This window comes from Panthera tigris, chromosome D2 (assembly GCF_018350195.1).
Source record: "Panthera tigris isolate Pti1 chromosome D2, P.tigris_Pti1_mat1.1, whole genome shotgun sequence".
In the NCBI taxonomy this organism is placed as follows: domain Eukaryota; kingdom Metazoa; phylum Chordata; class Mammalia; order Carnivora; family Felidae; genus Panthera; species Panthera tigris.
The window spans coordinates 13,908,874-13,929,974 of record NC_056670.1 but is presented as its reverse complement, the minus strand read 5'-3'; the positions used below and the strand labels follow the sequence as shown (position 1 = coordinate 13,929,974).

Genomic DNA, 21,101 nt, shown 5'->3' with positions numbered 1-21,101 from the left:
ACCAGTTTGCATTCCCACCAAGAGTACAAGAGGGTTCCCGTTTCTCCACATCCTCTCCAGCATCTTAGTCTCCTGTTTTGTTCATTTTAGCTACTCTGACTGGCGTGAGGGGATATCTTAGTGTGGTTTTGATTTGTATTTCCCTGATGAGGAGTGACATCGAGCATCTTTTTTTATTTTTATTTTTTTTTAACGTTTATTTATTTTTGAGACAGAGAGAGCATGAACAGGGGAGGGGCAGAGAGAGAGGGAGATACAGAATCTGAAACGGGCTCCAGGCTCTGAGCTGTCAGCACAGAGCCCGACGCGGGGCTCGAACTCACAGACCGTGAGATCATGACCTGAGCCGAAGTCGGATGCTTAACCGACCGAGCCACCCAGGCGCCCCATCGAGCATCTTTTAATGTGCCTGTTGGCCATCTGGATGTCTTCTTTAGAGAAGTGTCTATTCATGTTTTCTGCCCATTTCTTCACTGGATTATTTGTTTTTCAGGTGTGGAGTTTGGTGAGCTCTTTATAGATTTTGGATACTAGCCCTTTGTCCAATATGTCATTTGCAAATATCGTTTCCCATTCTGTTGGTTGCCTTTTAGTTTTGTTGATTGTTTCCTTTGCTGTGCAGAAGCTTTTTATCTTCATGAGGTCCCAATAGTTCATTTTGGCTTTTAATTCCCTTGCCTTTGGGGATGTGTCAAGTAAGAAATTGCTGTGGCTGAGGTCAGACAGGTTTTTTCCTGCTTTGTCCTCTAGGGTTTTGATGGTTTCCTGTCTCACATTTAGATCCTTTATCCATTTTGAATTTATTTTTGTGAATGATGTAAGAAAGTGGTCTAGTTTCATCCTTCTGCATATTGCTGTCCAGTTCTCCCAGCACCATTTGTTAAAGAGATTGTCTTTTTTCCATTGGATATTCTTTCCTGCTTTGTCAAAGATTAGTTGGCCATACGTTTGTGGGTCTACTTCTAGGGTTTCTATTCTATTCCATTGGTCTATGTGTCTGTTTTTGTGCCAATATCATGCTGTCTTGATGGTTACAGCTTTGTAGTAGAGGCTAAAGTCTGGGATTGTGATGCCTCCTGCTTTGGTCTTCTTCTTTAAAATTACTTTGGCTATTCGGGGCCTTTGTGGTTCCATATGAATTTTAGGATTGCTTGTTCTAGCTTCGAGAAGAATGCTGGTGCAATTTTGATTGGGATTGCACTGAATGTGTAGATAGCTTTGGGTAGTATTGACATTTTAACAATATTTATTCTTCCAACCCATGAGCACGGAATGTTTTTCCATTTCTTTATATCTTCTTCAATTTCCCTCATAAGCTTTCTATAGTTTTCAGCATACAGATCTTTTACATCTTTGGTCAGCTTTATTCCTAGGTATTTTATGATTCTTGGTGCAATTGTGAATGGGATCAGTTTCTTTATTTGTCTTTCTGTTGCTTCATTATTAGTGTATAAGAATGCAACTGATTTCTGTACATTGATTTTGTATCCTGTGACTTTGCTGAATTCATGTATCAGTTCTGGCAGACTTTTGGTGGAGTCTATCGGGTTTTCCATGTATAATATCATGTCATCTGCAAAAAGTGAAAGCTTAACTTCATCTTTGCCAATTTTGATGCCTTTGATTTCCTTTTGTTGTCTGATTGCTGATGCTAGAACCTTCAACACTATGTTAAACAACAGCGGTGAGAGTGGACATCCCTGTAGTGTTCCTGATCTCAGGGAGCAAGCTCTCAGTTTTTCCCCATTGAGGATGATATTAGCTGTGGGCTTTTCATAATGCCTACTTATGATGTTTAAGTATGTTCCTTCTATCCCGACTTTCTTGAGGGTTTTCATTAAGAAACAATGCTGGGGCGCCTGGGTGGCGCAGTCGGTTAAGCGTCCGACTTCAGCCAGGTCACGATCTCGCGGTCCGTGAGTTCGAGCCCCGCGTCAGGCTCTGGGCTGATGGCTCGGAGCCTGGAGCCTGTTTCCGATTCTGTGTCTCCCTCTCTCTCTGCCCCTCCCCCGTTCATGCTCTGTCTCTCTCTGTCCCAAAAATAAATAAAAAACGTTGAAAAAAAAAAAATTAAAAAAAAAAAAAAAAAAAAGAAACGATGCTGAATTTTGTCAAATGCTTTTTCTGCATCGATTGACAGGATCATATGGTTCTTATCTTTTCTTTTATTAATGTGATGTATCACATTGATTGATTTGCAAATGTTGAACCAGCCCTGCAGCCCAAGAATGAATCCCACTTGATCATGGTGAATGATTATTTTTATACGCTTTTGAATTCGATTTGCTAGTATCTTATTGAGAATTTTTGCATCCATATTCATCAGGGATATTGGCCAGGGATATTCTCTTTTTTTACTGGGTCTCTGGTTTAGGAATCAAAGTAATGCTGGCTTCATAGAATAAGTCTGGAAGTTTTTCTTCCCTTTCTATTTTTTGGAATAGCTTGAGAAGGATAGGTATTATCTCTGCTTTAAATGTCTGGTAGAATTCCCCTGGGAAGCCATCTGGTCCTGGACTGATAAGAATACGGTAATTGCAGGGGACTTTAATACTCCGCTTACAACATTGGATAGATCATCTAGACACAGGATCAATAAAGAAACAAGGGCCCTGAATGATACACTGGATCAGATGCACTTGATAGATATATTCAGAACTCTGCATCACAAAGCAACAGAATATACTTTCTTCTCGAGTGCACATGGAACCTTCTCCAAGATAGATCACATACTGGGTCACAAAACAGCCCTTCATAAGTATACAAGAATTGAGATCATACCATGCATACTTTCAGACCACAATGCAATGAAGCTTGAAATCAACCACAAGAAAAAGTCTGGAAAACCTCCAAAAGCATGGAGGTTAAAGAACACCCTATTAAAGAATGAATGGGTCAACCAGGCAATTAGAGAAGAAATTAAAAAATATATGGAAACAAATGAAAATGAAAATACAACAATCCAAATGCTTTGGGATGCGGCGAAGGCAGTCTTGAGAGGAAACTACATTGCAATCCAGGCCTATCTCAAGATACAAGAAAAATCCTAAATACAAAATCTAACAGCACACCTAAAGGAAACAGAAACAGGACAGCAAAGACACCCCAAACCCAGCAGAAGAAGAGAAATAATAAAGATCAGAGCAGAAATAAACAATATAGAATCTAAAAAACTGTAGAGCAGATCAATGAAACCAAGAGTTGGTTTTTTGTAAAAATAAACAAAATTGATAAGCCTCTAGCCAGGCTTCTCAAAAAGAAAAGGGAGATGACCCAAATAGATAAAATCATGAATGAAAATGGGATTATTATAACCAATCCCTCAGAAATACAAGCAATTATCAGGGGATACTATGAAAAATTATATGCCAACAAACTAGACCACCTGGAAGAAATGGACAAATTCCTAAACACCCACACACTTCCAAAACTCAAACAGGAAGAAATAGAAAGCTTGAACAGACCCATAACCAGTGAAGAAATTGAATCAGTTTTATGCCATGTTTAAGAAAAGCTTATAGGTACTAAAATCTAGAGGAAAATACACATACACATAAGTTATTCCCAAAACAAGAAAGACAAATACTACAATGGAGGCATAAAGAATAGGTAAATAAATGAGTCACTGACCCAAGTTGGGCCCTATAAGGACCAGGCAGATTACTGACAAGCATTGTCAGTGGAAGGAGCGGACAGAAAGCCTAGATGGGGAAGGATGTGGCGTGTGCTTGTCATCCGTGAAGCTCTACGAGGTGGCCTAGCGTGACTACAGCAAAATGGTACTGGTTGGGGGAGGAGTAGAGGGGGAACAGTGTAAGACCAGGGCAGACGATGGGGTCGAGAGGCAAGGATGGGGGATGCTGGATGTGTTAGTACACGTTATATGTCATATATCAGATATTATGTAATATGTCACATACCATATATTGTATACATTGAGACACATTAACGTGTCCCTTACTGGTTGGTATGGAGGCAAAGACTCAGTGCAAATCCACAATCTGTATCTAAATGGTCTTAAGACTGAAGTCACCACGCCTTTGTTATATACCTAATATTAGGACAGGAGTCCCAGTCTTCATCAAATATTATGAACAAAGGATACTATGTTAAAGTTAAATTTCAGCGGACACTTTTCATGTCAGAATATTGTATGATAATCAAATACGTATTCTACATACGCCTCATTCAACCGAACTATACACCCTGAATCAAGGATTACCTGTCCATGGTCCATCTCTTGAAGATGCCGAATGGATGCGTTTTTCAAAGGAGAAATAACTCTCCAAATGGGGTTGCCTCGTTTCCACCCAACCTTCGAATGGAGATTTATAAGCTCAGTTAATACCGTCAGGTATAAATGGCAACGCTCCAGATCGGAAACCTAAGACAGACAACAAAACACGTTAACACGCAGGGCTCGTGGTTTTCATCAACCTGTGAGAGTTCAGACAGAAAATAAATTACCTTATTTAAACGCAGTAAAACAAGATACTAATAAGAGAAAACAAGCCATCTCCTCCAAGAGGCCCTCCATAATCTCCCCGAGCAGAGCTGAAGACTTCCTTCCCTGTGCTGACACAGCGACCGCACTCAACGCGACTGCAGCACACGTCACCATTTACTCCTCTTGTGGCGCTCTGATCACGAGACCCTGGAAGGCAGAGACTGTGTCCTACCAACTCGTGCGTGCCAGGGCCAACACGTCATAAATAATGACAACCAGAACAAGGAAACTGCCTTTGTTTCAGGCAGATTGCGACACTCTGTTCTCACTAGGAAGGCTGCGGTCCCACCTCCCTAAGACGATGACTGAGTTGCAGAGAGGACACGCGGCTCACCCAGCACCTCAGGGCTGGTGTGTAGCAGAGGTGGAACTGAGCGCCTTGTATCTGAGACTCGTAGACACGTGCTTCAGTCCAGCTCTACCACCCACCGGCCCCGTGATCTAACCTCCGCAGGCCTGATCCCTCATCCACAAAATGCGGAGGGTAACGTCCACCCGTCACGGGGGTTCTGAAACAACTGAAAGTACGCTAAGTGGAGGAGCCCCGAATGGCGGGCCTGATGATTACTACCGTGCTCTTTACGGATGATATCCTCGGAGGCCTTCCACCACACCAGGAAGCACAGAGTTCATCCATTTAATCAGTTTTTACTGAGCAGCCACCACATGTGAGGCACTCCAAGGGCCGGGCCCCCGGGGCAGACGGGAAGGAACAGCTGCAGGAGCTGGTGGAGACCGGACACTGGGGTGAGACTGAGGGACAGAGTGCCAGGGAGGATTCTTAGAAACTGGCCGGATGGTGGTACATTCACTGAGAAGGGAACGGTGAGGGCTTCAGTTCTGAACGGCTGAAGTGTGACAGATGCAACTGGGCCATCAAAGAGCGCTAGGGTGACGGGGCAGTAGGCTGGGGAAAGCAGCTGGCGGTGAAGACGGAGAGGTAGGGTCCCTGGCACCACCAAAGCTGGGGGTGCAGCCTAGAGGGCCTCCCTCAACAGAGGAGCGTGAGAAAATAAGGGCCCGGGCCACCCTTACAAAAGCGCCGACGTTCAGGGGTGCCGGGGTGGCTCAGTGGGTTGAGCGTCCGACTTCAGCTCAGGTCATGATCTCATGGTTCACAGGTTCAAGCCCTGTGTTGGGCTCTGTGCTGACAGCTCAGAGCCTAGAGCCTGCTTCGGATTCTGTGTGTGTGTCTCTCTCTCTCTGCCCCTCCCCCACTCGTGCGCACGCTCTCTCTCTCTCTCTCAAAACAAAACAGAACAAAACAAAAAACACTAAAAGTGCTGACGTTCAAGTCTATGTAGTAGAGAACGGACGTTCAAACAGAAGTGGGGGTGACAGCAGAGCGATGGGGCCACAACCAGGACAGGAAGGTGTCACAGATGCTGAGGACGCCTGGTGTTTCCAGGGGGGAGTGGTTGATGTGTCCAGCGGGGCTGAGGAGTCGAGGAAACTAGGACTTGAAAAGCACCCATTCGGTTTATGACAACTTTAGAGACAGCTGTTTCCGTGTGACAGAAGAGGCAGAAATCAGAGAACAGAGTGGCAGGGCGTGTTTATAAACAAGCTGATGAAGAGAGGAAAACTGAAGGGACCGTGGAATTGAAAGGGTCTTTAAGATGAGGGGCTCTTAAGTTGTTTCAGTGCTCATGAAAAAAAAATCCAAGAGACAAGGAGAGGCTGAAAATACGAGAGAGAGAGAGAGAGACAGAGAGAGAGAGAGAGACAGAGAGACAGAGACAGAGAGACAGACAGAGAGAGGAGGGAGGGAGGGGAGAGAGCGAGAGGGAGGGAGGGAGAGAGGGGATGGACAACCGTAAGGTTCTTGAACGGATGGAACAGTGCAGACCGCTGTGCTCTACAGGAACCCGGGAAGGCGGGAGATGGGTTCAGGTGTGGCAGCTGCTGGTCCCACGTTGGGGGGATGCAGTGTTCCCCGGGGGGGGTGCAGTGTGCCTGAGTGGGGGCAGTGCGCCGGAGCAGCCTGCAGCCGAGCGAGGGTCCTCCCTCGCTCCGATTCCACGGCCTCACGTAGGCAACTCGAAATCAGCCATGGAAACTGATGTGATACTACGAACCTGTCTTTTTTTTCCCTGAAAGCCGGTTGTTAAATAAAATCACATTAATCCTTCCCCCTTTTTCTTTTAAAAGTTTGTTTATTCTGAGAGACAGAGACAATGCAAGTGGGGGAGGGGCAGAGAGAGCAAGAGAGACCGCGAGAACGAGAGAGAGAGAGAATCCCAAGTGGGCTTTGTGCTGACAGCCCAGAGCCCGACTTAGGGCTTGAACTCATGAAACCACAAGATCGTGACCTGAGTGGAAATCAAGAGTCTGATGCTTAACCAACTGAGCCACCCGGGCGCCCCTAGTCCTTCCCCATTTAAAGCTATTTTTAGCTTTAAATTCCAAACAAACCAAAACAGTTATGTTCTGTAACGGGTACATGGAGGCTCATTATACTTCTTTTGTGTATGTCTGAAAATTTCCCTAATAGAAAGATAATGTAATACTGGTGGTAATAAAGTGACATTGACGCAAAACAAACCCAAAGAGTTACTTCTTTATGAACCGCCCTCTTCGGAACATATGCGTAGCAATGCCACTATGAGCAACTGCTTAATAAGAAGAAAGCTAAACACTCCCCCCCCCCCCCACTCCAACGGGCTTTTTCTCCATATATCTTTGCCTTCCTGTCGTTAACAATTCAGGTCTTGCAGCATAAAACTTGCCTTTTTTGTATTTTCACACTTGCCCATGAGGCTTTCAAATGTACTTAAGTGAGTATTCTAAAGAAAAGGTGAAATAAGCATATTTTCACGCTTTGTTCACAATCTATTGATTCTAAACCCTTAACATTCATCCCTAGAGATTTCAACCAAAAAAAAAAAAATGAAGAATAAGCATTCCTACATGAATTGGCATTTTCAAAATATTCTTGAAGAAAAAGGGAAATTACTTTCTTTCCTTTTTTTTAATTCCAGCATAGTTAACATACAGTGTTATATTAGTTTCGGGTGTTATTTTTCTCAGCTGTCCTAGAAGAAACAGTCTGTGGAGAATAGAGACAGAGCAGGTAAGGAGGACGCTTACCTCAGAACTGACTGCTTTCTACTCTGTGTTTCAGAATCACTTGCAGAGCTTTGGAAACATACATGGACTATTACCTGGTCCCACCCCAAACATCCCAAATCAGAATCTCTGGATCCTACGAACCAAATACACACCGAATATGCTAAATATTCCAGATATGTTGCACCATGCAAAACTCCCTAGCCCCTGGAAGTAGATGTATTATCTCCATCTTGCAGATGAGGAAACTAAGGCTCAGAAAAGCTACATAACTTTCCCAAGGACTTGGTTATGACTCAGATGGAATGAAAGTAAGGAGGAGACTCCGAAGCTTGTGTTTTTTTCTGCTTCCAAAGGTGTCTTCTCCAGAAACCATCACATTAGTTTTCTCGATTTAATACAGTGCCTGCCAGTAAGTAATCACTCAAATGTTGACGAAAAGAATGAAAAGTGACTCCTAGGAATACTTACACTGCTCAGTTCATTCATGGTAAGCCGTCGGAGAATAAATTCAGAAATGCTCTCTGCAGTAGACATGACAAAGTTCTGAAGAAGAGTAAACACCTCATCTGTACAGGAAAAAAAGTGTGCAGCTGAATGACAGATGTTAAGTTCCTCGGTACAAGAAAAATGCCAGATTTTCTAGTAAAAGTACATCTATGTTAAGCACGTGAGTGAATCACTAACCAAAACTGAATTCCAATAAAACAACAGTCATTAGTATTATGGGGAAATCTTCAATTCACCTTAAAACTCATTTAGGAGTTTTAGTTCTGGATAAGATGGAACAGGGACACACCAGCCTCTCTCACTATAAAACCCAGACTGAATAACTGAGCAGCTATGTGGAGACTCTACAAGGTAGAAAGTAGTGGGAGGATTCAGAAAGCAGTAACACCACACACAGTGACCTGGGTCTTCCTGCAGACTGGAACCACGTGCAGGAGCAGTCAAGAAAGCAGGCAGCCTGATGGGCCCTAACTTTCTCATCAGAGAATGAAAAGGGGGGAACCCCAGAGGAGCAGACAATGAGTCCTTAGGAGATTCCTGAGAGAGAGGTACTCAGGTAAATAGCCCCAGAAAGTGGTCTGTGAACTGCTGGGCTCCCCCCGAGCTGCCCTGCGTGGACCGGCTACTAAGCAGCATCCCAAAGACTTTCGGAACTCAACTAACAGAGAGACAGCTGCCCACGTCCCAGACTGGCCACTGGGAGGATCACATGTCAAGGTCAAGACCACACCACAAAGGATCGGAAAACAAAAGTGACAGCAGAACGAACGTGCACAGAAGATGGGACATCGGGAATTGGGGCTGAACCTGAAGCTGACTGTCATCGACACAAGAATATCAACATTCTCCACAGGATGTAACCAAGACCCAGAGTCTCCTAACACGATATTCAAAATCTCTAGGATACGATCCAAAACAAGAGGGCACATGAAGCATCAGGAAGTTCCTACCCCACGAGGGAAAAGACAATCTACAAAAGCCAACAAGACGATGCAGACTCTAGAATAATCTGACAAAGACTCCCAAGCAGCTAATGATAAAATGCTTCAACAATCAATCAATACACCCTCTGGAAACTTATGGGAAAATAGAAAGTCTCAGCAAAGAAATGTAAGATATACACAAAAACCAAATAGGAATTTTGTAGTTGAAAAGTACAATTACTGTAATTTTAAAAACTCACTGGATGGGAACAATAACAGAAAGGAGATGCAAGAAAAAAGAGTTTGTGAACTTGAAAACAGACCAACAAAATAAAATAAATCATATGCAATATGATAGAGTATAAACAAACTGCTGAAACTAAAGACAAAGAAACAACCTTGAAAGCAGAGAAAAACAGTGTTATTACCTACGCAAAGAACACTTGGGATTACCAGAGAATTCTAATGGCAGCCAGAAGCAAATGCAGTATTTTTAAATTGCTAAAAGACCCGTCAAACCAGAATTTTATATCCAGTAAAATATTCCTCAAAAGGTGAAATAAAGACACTCTCAGATGAAAAAAAAACTAAGAATTCACTGGCAGCAAACCTGTTCCAAAAGAAATGCTAAAAGCTGTTTTTCAAACACAAAGTATATGATGCCCCAGGAAAACACGGGGCATCAGGGATGAAAGAAAAGCAAAAGAAACCACAAACATCTAGGTAAATACAATAGGCTACTCTCTTGAAATCTTTAAAATCTCTTTGATGGTTAAAAGCAAAAATTCTAACATTGTCTGGCAGTTTTCAGTAAATGCAGATAGAAGACAACTATAATACATGGGGGAGAAAGGGGCAAAGGGAGTCCATAAGGTGGTCAAGTTTCTACATTCATTTCAAGCAGTAAAACATTAATTCTAAACAGACTGTTAGGTATGCACACTGTAATCCCTATAGCAATCACACACAAACACACACACAAAGCTTTAGATGTTTAGTAAAAAACACAATGGGTAAATTAAAATGGAATATGAAGTAATGTTCAAACTGCCCAAAACAAGCCAAAAGAGGGAAAGACGGAAATGAAAAATGGGAATAAACAGAACACAAAAAATAAAATGACAGACCTAAACCCAAACATATATGTAATTACATTAAATGCGAATAGTCTACACCAACTAAAAGACAGTGTCAGAATGGCCAAAAAATCATGACATATGCTGTCTGTAAGAAATTCACTTCAAATCTAAGGATGTGAATAGAATAAAAGTAAAAAAGCCAGGGAATAATACTATGCAAATTCTAATCCGAAGGAAGTAGGAGTGGTTATATCACTACCAGGCAAACTAGACTTCAGAGTAGAGGAAATAACCAGGGATAAAAAGGGGTATTACATATTGAGGAAAGAGTCAACTCACCAAGAAAACACACTCTTCTCAACATGAACACATAGGCACCTAACAACAGAACTGCAAAATACAGGACGCCAAACCAACAGAACTAGAAAGGAAAAGAGGCAAACTCAAACTCAGACCTGGGGACTCCAGCACTCCCCTCTCAGTAACAGAGGAAACAGACACATCAAGTATATAAAATTGAGATGCACCATATAAGTCTTGGATCTGACATTTATAGGACACTCCACCCACCAACGGCAGAATACACATTTTTTCCAGGTACACGTGGAACAGTAGCTAAGACAGACCACACCCTAGATCATAAAACAAACCTCAATGAAGTTGTAAAAACTGAAAAGTGTACAAAGTATGCTCGCTGCCTAGAATAGAGTAAAAATAACAGAAAGATGATAAGAAAACCTCCAAACACATTTCTAAGTGATTCATGAGTAAAAGAGAGAGTCTCAAGAAAAGTTAGAAAATACTTTGCACTGATGGGGCGCCTGGGTGGCGCAGTCGGTTAAGCGTCCGACTTCAGCCAGGTCACGATCTCTCGGTCCGTGAGTTCGAGCCCCGCGTCAGGCTCTGGGCTGATGGCTCGGAGCCTGGAGCCTGTTTCCGATTCTGTGTCTCCCTCTCTCTCTGCCCCTCCCCCGTTCATGCTCTGTGTCTCTCTGTCCCAAAAATAAATAAAAAACGTTGAAAAAAAAAAATTAAAAAAAAAAAAAAAAAGAAAATACTTTGCACTGAAATACAACACACCAAAAGTTTTGGGATGCAGTTAAAGCAAAACTTAAAAAAAAAAATTATAGCATGAGAGGTCATTTTCAAAAAGACCTAAAATCTACAACCTAAACTTCCACCTTAATTTTTTTTAAATAGGCAAAATAAACTAAAAGCAAGCAGACAGAAGCAAACAAAAAACAGGAAGGAAATTGGAAAAAAAAAATCAACAGGGGCGCCTGGGTGGCTCAGCTAGTTGAGCGTCCAACTCTTGGATTTTGGCTCAGGTCATGATCTCACAGTTTTTGAGTTGGAGCCCCACGTCGGGCTCCGTGCTGATAGTGTGGAGCCTGCGTGGGATTCTGTCTCCTTCTCTCTCTGCCCCTCTCCCACTTGCTTCCACTTGATGCTTAACTGACTGAGCCACCCACGGGCCCCAAATTTAAAAAATTTTAAACACGGGGCACCTCAGTGCTCAGTCAGTTGGGTGTCCAATTCCTTGATTTCAGCTCCGGTCATGATCCCAGGGTCATGAGATTGAGCCCCGCATTGGGCTCTACACTGACACTGAGGAGCCTGCTTGGGATTCTCTCTCCCTCTCTCTCTGCCCTTCCCCCACTTGCACTCGCTCTCCCTCTCTCCAAAACAAATAAACAAACTTTAAATAAATGATTTAAAACACAATTCAGTCAAAGTTGCCCCAAAGAGCATACTGCCAAGCCTCAATCCCAGCAGCTCACAGTAAGTCTACCTGGGTATTTCTGACTTTACCCTTATTTCTTCACTGCCCCTGGTACTGGTAATTAATTCCCAGACTGGTTCCTCATTTATAAAATGGAAATAACTCTTTTCTATTTTCCTCTTCCTTCATAAAAGAAATCTTTCAGGATTAAGGTCTAGTTACAGTTAACGAAGCTTGATATGGTTTACCAGTCAAATGGAAGCCAACGGCTATCAAAATCAGACAGTATTTCCCTGGCTCTTCCTTGGTGACGTAAAGAGAGATATGCCTGAGGTACAACAGGAACACTGACATTCTGCGGGAAAGAATATAAAGCGTGTACACATTTAGGGACGCAAAGCTGGAAAGAAAGACACTTTTCACGACCTTATAAAGCTGAATGTGCACGTACCCTAGGAACCAGTACACAACGCTGGAGAGAGACACACACAGGCCCACAAGACATGCAGACACCTGTTGGTGGCAGCACACATGTGACAGTCATAGCTACACTCCAACGTCCAGCACTAGGAAAGCGCATAAATAGTGGTGCCATCATACGAAAGATTACACAACGGGGAAAGTGACGAAGTCTAACAAAGGATGTGGAGGAAGCTTAGAAACACGTGAAGTGGCCAAAGTTACAGAAGACTTCCTACGGTGAAGTGACATTTCTGTAAAGCTCAAAAGCAGGAAAACTGGACAGTACGTTGTTGAGGAATATCTACAGATGAAATAAACCCATTTTTTAAAGTGCACGGAAGTGATAAAGACAAAAGTCAAAATTAGGAGGCAAACAGAGGGGACTGGGGGGTAACAGGTAACATCGTTCTTAGCTTGGGTAGTAAGCTCACAGGTGTTTGATTATCGGGCATCGTAACTTACATATAACATCACACACTCGTGTGTGTGTCAAATACCACAGTTTTCCAAATGGTGCCTATGACCCAGTCCTGCACTTGAAAGCACTGACCTTAGTACAAACAGTCAACACATGTCAAAGGAACCCAAATTTATGGCCTTAGCGAGTTGAAAAGCTTATAAAAAGTTACCATTACATGCGTCCAGCACCTGATTCTCCTGCCAGTATCAAAAATATCAGAATTTGGAAACTGGCTTTAAAAGTTCACAGGCACACGTTAAAATATAATCCCATTAGTGTTTTCCTCAGGCTTAGCCTCACAGCAGCGCTTCTCTAGGATTTTCACACAGCAAATTTCTAAAATTTCTAAACGGTGAGAACGGATTGGGAATCAAGGCTCATCCATGAATATTCTTGTCTCTAGTGTCTGTGGTTTCCAGCTACTATTCTGCGTGTATCTTTGTTTAAGGAGAGACGAACTCAACGTTTCCATTACCACCACACTTTCTGTATGAATTATTTTCTACTTAAAAGGTACTTAGAGGGGCGCCTGCGTGCCTCAGTCGGTTAAGCGGCCGACTTCAGCTCAGGTCATGATCTCACCATCCGTGAGTTCGAGCCCCGCGTCGAGCTCTGTGCTGACAGCTCAGAGCCTGGAGCCTCTTCGGATTCTGTGTCTCCCTCTCTCTGAGCCTCCCCCATTCATGCTCTGTCTCTCTCTGTCTCAAAAATAAATGTTAAAAAAAAAAATTAAAAAAAAAAAAAAGGTACTTAGAGGGGCACCTGGGTGGCTCAGTCAGTTCAGCATCTGACTTCGGCTCAGGTCATGATTTCATGGTTCATGGGTTCAAGCCCTGCATTTGGCTCTGTGCTGACAGCTCAGAGCCTGGAGCCTGCTTCAGATTCTGTGTCTCCCTCTCTCTCTGCCCCCTGTCCCTGCTCGTGCTCTCTCTCTCTCTCTCTCTCTGAAAAATAAAGATTAAAAAAAAAAAAAAAGGTACTGTCGAGACCAATGTATTTGAAAACAACTCTTTATAAAATGACTACCATTCTCACGCTTTAGCTTAATTTCTGCAACATCTATCATAGTGGCCATGAGAAAGGGATCTTGCTGTAACATATATGAAATAGGGATCATTTTCATGGTCTGGAAATCAATGACTGAGCATAAATGGGAAAAAAAAAAAAAGACAAGCAAAGAAGATCAGGTTGTAAAATCAACAGTAACTGGCACATATGTAAAGGCTATGTTTCAGCTCCATGAGGGCAGGGGGCTTGTACCTTCACTGCTGGATCCCCAGTACCACCGGGAAATAGTCGATATCTGCTGAATGCATAAAGTAATCCTCTTATTTCAAAGAGGCAGGAATGTCCTCTCATTCCAAACACCAACAATATACCAAGCAAGACACCAACAGAAACTATTTGTCCTCACCATCTTGGGTACTGGAACCTTTCAACATGCAAGTGTGCAATAACTTCACCAGCAACTGCAGGCATCTGTCAGTTTTCAGCAAGGGCATGTAGGCATTTGTGCCCAACTTCATAAGGGATTCCAGAAGAGGATCTAAGAATATCCTTAATACATTCTGTGTTCTCCGCTTTTCACTAGATATTAAAAGACATGCCCAAATCAAGCATTTCAAAACCATGAAGAAATTCGTTTCCATCTATAACTTGCGGAACTGGTTATATAACTAATGGATTCAGTTAGACAGAATTAGTCTTATAGATGATGCAGACACGTAGCACCTGTTAGGACTGACCTCTCCCTCCGGCCTCTTCGCTGACCTCTCCAGTCTGTGCTTTCTCAGGGAGTACAGCATTGCACTCACAAAGAAAGCACAGGGAAGAACGTTCCACACTCAACTTTAAGCACAAGTATAAAGGGAATCCTACACCCAATTCATTCGGAAATTAACATGCTGAGACCCTGCTACAATAATTTAAAAACAAAACAAAACAAACATATGCTAGCCAAGGAAATGAGATGTTAACAAAAAATACAAAGAATTAAGGATTTATAAAAAAAAACATCATAATCAACTTTAGTACTAAAGCTTTGTCTAGAAAAGAGATTTGATGTGAATCGAATTAACTGCATATCATGCAAACACACTAGCAAGTGGAAGTTGCTTTCTGCAACAATCATAATCTGGTGAGAACCGATCTGCGCACATTTTCAAAATATAAATGAGACTGCTTTATCTTTATTACATTAATAAAAAGTACACGTTTTACAAATGTGTTGGGTTTGACCAACCCAGTAAATTTCTTTACCCAATCATATGCGAGAATCTTAAAATCTGTTCTAATATTCTTATATAAAACCAGTGATTACTGTATATAGTGTTTCTGACCTTCTCGAACAGCTGAACTTACTAACCTAAAAGCCTAATAAGGCCCTATTCATATTAATTTATTGTTAATTTTAGGCATTTCTTTAGTGTACTGACAATGCTCTAGTTTCTTCTTTTAATACCCTGTGATCAACTCCATACAAATAATCATGGAAAAGTCTGAACAGGTACCATAAATTTGATTAGCCTTTTTTTTTTTTTTTTTAGCTTGGAAACACTTACCTGTATTGAGACTTCATTCCTTCCACATCTACAGCCAACAAGACCATCATTGCAACAAGCTTGGCTTCAAACCAGTCAGGCATAAAGCAGTTTTCTCCTGCTTGAATAATAATAGTCAAGGTTTGCAAAGTGTTAACAAAATCCTTCAAAGATGAGGTTTCAAAACAAAACAGCCAAATGATTATGTCTTATCAATATCAGATTATAAGAGCTGAGATGAAATGCAGGACAACACCTTACAGTATAGCTCATCGTTATACGTGTTTAAATACAAACAAACAGGGGCACCTGAGTGGCTCAGTGAGCTAAGCATCCCACTTCAGCTCAGGTCATGATCTCACAGTTCGTGTGTTCGAGCCCTGCATCGGGCTCTGTGCTGACAGCTTAGAGCCTGGAGCCTGCTTCAGATTCTGTGTCTCCCTCTCTCTCTCTCTGCCCCTCTCCTGCTCACGCTCTCTCTCTCTCTCTCTCAAAAATAAACATTAAAAAACAAATAAAACAAAACCAATGCCTTCTGCAGCACACAGATAAAGGAGCTGACCTAGGTGCTGAAGACACAATGGCTCCTGTGCTAACGGAATCTACGTTGCCTTAGAGGAGAAAAACATTCGTCAAAGAACAATGAAATGTAAAATGACAACTGTAGTGACTGGTATAAAATGTCACGAGGGAAGTGCACACTAGGAGGCTATGCCCTCCTCTCTCTGGGCAGTAAAGAGAAAGTCCCTTGAAGAACGAGTAGGCTGAGCACAAAGGCTGGGAAAGAGTACAGTAGTTGAAGGGATGCAAGGCCTTCCTAAGTTAGGAAGAGCACATCAAGGGTCTTCTGAAGCAAGCCGTGTTCCAGGAGATAGAGGGGCGCCCATGCAGCAGGGACTCACAAGTGCGAGAGTGCCAAAGATGAGGTTGCAGAAACAGCCAGGGAAGAGACCAGAAGACTGAGCAGGCCATGCAAAGAATTCCTGTCTTGACCCTAAAGGCAAGGGAAGCCACTGGAGGTTAAAGTGAAGGCATATAAAACAAAGGGAGGAAACATCTGTAGATCCAAATTAGTAGTTTGAACAGATTTCTCCAGGCACAATGTGGGAGACAGACTGTAGGGGAAGCAAGAGGAGATTCAAGTGGATGGGTTAAGAGACAATTCTAGTATCAGTTGAGAGAAGAAAATTCCCTAAAATGTAACCAGGAGGAGCATGGAATAGGTATGGACACAAAGGCTCTGGAGCTTCAGACGTGCGTCTGAACCCGAGTCCTGTGCTCGTTAGCTGTGGGACCCTGGAATAACTAACTGCTTATCCTCTCAGAAAACTTAGGTCTATGCTGAAACTAACCTAACACTGTGTGTCAACTACACTTTAAAAAAAGAAAAAAAGTTTAGGTCACCTTCTATGAAATCAAGCTAACAAATAAGACTTTCCTTGGGTTTATTATAAAAATACATGCAAAGTTTCTAGAATAAGTTTTGGAAGAGAGAACATGGTTAACAGATAAAATGAGTATTTCCCATCTCTGAAAGCCAGTTAAATTAAAATAAGGCATGAAGAGAAGATTTCTTCTTTATTCATGGTATATTACTATAGTGAGGTCACACTTTTCACCTCAATTTCCAAGAAAATTTTTGGCAAGAGATCTAGTTTTCCAGCCCAGGAGTTTAAATACTTAAACCATTTTCTTAAACACTCTAATATATTTTGGGGATAATTTATTTTGATACAAATTTATTGGAATAGTACAGAAGATGGACAACAGTAAAAACATGCTTGCATGTAGGAGAACTCAGTTAAAAAATACAACAAAAGGAAAAACTTTGTTAGATATTTTAAAAAATCTTATAAATGGCACTTAGTTGCTGTCAATAAAAAATCTTGTCATATTTATTAAAAAAAATCCCAATGTTGGTGCTATCTAGAAAAATTAAGTAAGCCACATTTATCAGTGTAAAGATGAGTTATTCAAACTTATTCTCTGCAACATTTTTTCTCATTAATGCTTTACATCCCACATTTACACTGAAAATTCATTTATAAATACAGACTAAAATGAAATCAAATGCCAATATGCTCTTCAGTTCCCTCTATGCTTTTTGTTTTTTGGTTTTTTTTAGTTCCCTCTATTTTGAAGAGCATTCATATAATCAGATACCCTTGACCTCACAGGAGGTGGAGGGGGTGGGGGTGCTATTTAAGAAGGAAACCTTTCCAAATCACAGTGGCCCTTAAGCGTCTTCTCCACTTACACAGCATGTGAGCAGGAAGCCTTTGTATGTAAATACTACACGTTTTGGTATGAACAGCACATGCTGGGTCCTCAAAGTGGCTACCCTGACAGTTCTCACTTCCTCCGGCAAAATACCAAGAGCACAGTTCTAGAAGCACAGACCCTGTCTGAAATCTTGAGCAATTTTTCACCTTGGATACCAAAAGGGAAGGTTGTAAATGAGAAGTTTAGTGGATTTTTAATGCCTTCTGCTGTCAAGGAATTCACAGTACGAGGCCAGTAATAACTGGGCGCCTTACTCTTCCAGAGGAAGGCACACCTTTGCAGGGAATTTTGCGGCAGGTTGCTTCCTGAGTACTTTGTCACCATACTAAGCAGATCCATGCTTCAGTGCAGTGGGTCTCAAACTTCAAGATAACTGGAGACTTTATTAATACAGAGGGTCAGCTCCTACCCAGAGTTTGATTCAACAGGTTTGGGATAGAGCTGGAGAATTTGTATTTCTAAACAGTTTCCAGGTGATGTTGGCATGGCTGGTCTGGAAACCATACTCTGCAAACAACTGGCAGAGAATTCCTATTTATGCTCCGTTTTCTCTCCCTGGAGCTAGAAAAATGGAGGCAACAGTGGTTTTAAGGAAACAAAAGAATCGCTGGCTATTATTAATCACCTTAATGCAACTTAGCCCTGAATCACCAGTCAAACCTTGCCACCGTGGATTTTAAAAACGGAGTGCAATTCTAGAAAATGCAAACTAATCCAATGTCTTGAGAGCACATCAGGGCTCGTCTGTGCTTGGAGGAGAAAGAGGTAGAAGCAGGAGGTAAGAATTATAAAGGGGTGCGAAAACACTTTTGAGCCTGACAGTTATGTTCGTCACACCTTGCTATGCTGGTGGTTTCATATATACATAGGTCAAAACCCATCACACCCTACAGCTTACGTATGAGCAGCTTAACATACATCGATTATACCTCAAAGCTGTTTTTATCATTTGTTGTACAACTATAATATACTACTTTGGGGTTATTCCATAGTTCTACATTTCTTAGTTACATTTCTTTTTTTTTTTAATTTTTTTTTTTTTAACGTTTATTTTTGAGACAGAGAGAGACAGAACATGAACGGGGGAGGGGCAGAGAGAGAGGGAGACACAAAATCGGAAGCAGGCTCCAGGCTCTGAGCCATCAGCCCAGAGCCCAACGCGGGGCTCGAACCCACAGACCGTGAGATCGTGACCTGAGCTGAAGTCGGACGCTTAACCGACTGAGCCACCCAGGCGCCCCTCTTAGTTACATTTCAAGTAGGCACATTAACCTCAAAATCTTCACCTATCAAATATCCTTTCTGAGGACCGCTTGATTTCAGTATAAATTTCTTCAAATGTATTTCACATTCTGGTTAATCTTAGCACATCCAAGTTCTGACAAGCCTTTGGTGCTATTTCCAAACTGTTGCACTTTCGGTAATTTCTGATCTTTAACATTTTTGTCTGTTTGTAGGTGATGCTGGTTCTGTGTAGTTTTTGTTGTTGCTTTGTCCTATTGTCTTAGGTATCGTGTGAACAACAGAGCGTGTGTGTGTGTGTGTGTACCTCATATCCATCCTTACCTCTTCCCATTCTTTCTTGAGCTCCATGTCATAAATACACAGATGAAAGATACACAGATATACAAATACACAGATGGATAGTTGCCTGCCTACTTTCTGCTCCCCGGACGCAAGTTCATCCAAGCCTTGTGGGATGCTCCTTCCCTCTTTTCACCTTAATTTCTATTCACACGTCAGACGTCACCCACCTGGTGACGTCCCGCTACCTCTGCTGGTCTACCTGTTCTAAACAGACAACTGCTCGTACAGGCTCCCCGTCCCAGTGCTTATGGCTTTCAAGGCACTGTGCTAGGATTATCTATCTTACTTATCAACTTCCTTGCTAGATGATGCTCCTTCTGAGGGCAAGGAATACAGCTTTTATCTCTGTAATTCCGATGCCTGGCACATAGAAAACAAGTGATATGTGCTTGCTGAATCAATAGTATGAAAGCTACCTGTACTAACTATATACCAAAAGCCAAAGAAAAAGCTACTTTAGATGTAGAACCTGACTGAAAATAGTGTTTTGGCCAATGAGTTTTTATATAAAAATGAATGTGAATATTATATGTATCTTACGTTCAGAAACTCAAGATAAATATCGTTTGCTTTGGAATTTATTGATTTGGCCTCAGAATTGCCCAGTAGCTGTCAATTAAACTTCATAAAGGCACTTAGCCAAGGGCATTAAAAATCAAACAAACAAAAATATTAAAACAAACACAAATGCTTCCTTTGCACTTGAAATCAAGTTTTAATTTTTTTAAAAACTTAAAATAGCATGTTATATATATTAAATAGTATATTTTAAGTTCTAGAAATATTAAAGAAATTCTAAAAATATCGTTTCATCCGATTTTGAGTATCTAATCAGATCTGACACTGTTATATACTCTAAATTATAAAACAAGTTCTATAGATATTTCAGGGAGCTTAACGTGTGTTTCCTGCAGTAGGAACTAAAATGTATTTACTTTTGTAGGCCTAACAAAAGAATCCTCCAAGTAACCGCACAGAATTATTAGACGTAGAATAAAATACAAAAGAGAAATATTCTACGAAGGAAGAAGAGATGAACTCACATATTTTGGAAGGATAATTATCTGATCGTTTAAAACCTATTCCATGGTCAGAGAAATCAGTACATGAACACAACTTAGTCTGAGACAACGCTAGGAAATTTAAGACACATTCAATTCAAAGATGTAATTTACCCAAATTATCCCTAACGACTTTAATGAAGAAGCATTAGAAATGTAAGAAGAATCCTAATTAATGAATCTGCTAATAGTTCTTCCCTTATGTAGTCTTCCACATTTCCCCAAAGAAGTTGGAAAATTGATATCGGCTAAGTATCTGGTAAAAAGAAAAAAAACTAACAAAACCACCCTTTCAAACATAACTTTTCTCTAAAACTACTTTTCAAAATCAGTTCATATTACATGTGATGTCTTGAAAACAAACACATAAAAGCTACCCATATTTATCTACAAATATTTCCACTTACAGAGGCTCTAAAAACACATAGGTGGTATGGAGCCTGTGAAGATTCAGTAATTATAGAATAAATTTGTGTCCAATTCCTACTTTGGCAACCTACTAGTTTCTTAAAACATACAAAAATAGTTTGAAAACCTCAAGTCCTAGAACAGATAAAGTACAAGTAGGAAACGTATTTTTACTTTCCATTATTCACATCTGGCTGAAAATAGGAGTTGGATACCAGTAAACCACGCATTTCTTCGTTAAGCGTGTATCTTGATCTGAAAAACTAGTTAAAAGTCCTTTGAAGACAATTTGGTGATACCAATCCATATAAATGATTTCAGACTTACTTTCCAAAGCAGGTGACTTCACATACTCTTGAACTAGGTTCTTCACGTAAGCATTTAGAGAGGACGTCTCAGGAAGTCCAACGCAACTACAATCTGAGGCTCTCCTAAAACAGTTTTCATTAACACGCAACCAATCACAGAGCTAGGAAGAAAAAATAGTTA

General features: G+C 41.4%; 1 protein-coding gene across 2 annotated transcripts in view; it reads right to left on the bottom strand.

Annotated features, from left to right (window-relative positions):
- The window catches only part of TARBP1 (TAR (HIV-1) RNA binding protein 1), an 89,952-nt gene that overhangs the window by 44,440 nt on the left and 24,411 nt on the right, over positions 1–21,101 (bottom strand). For both annotated transcript variants that reach the window (XM_042960071.1, XM_042960072.1), the window contains exons 10-14: positions 20,940–21,081; positions 15,295–15,394; positions 14,148–14,320; positions 8,048–8,145; positions 4,223–4,384 (exon numbers count right to left, since the gene is read on the bottom strand). In XM_042960071.1, coding sequence (XP_042816005.1) covers positions 4,223–4,384; positions 8,048–8,145; positions 14,148–14,320; positions 15,295–15,394; positions 20,940–21,081 — 675 coding nt within the window. The remainder of the gene's footprint in view (positions 1–4,222; positions 4,385–8,047; positions 8,146–14,147; positions 14,321–15,294; positions 15,395–20,939; positions 21,082–21,101) is intronic.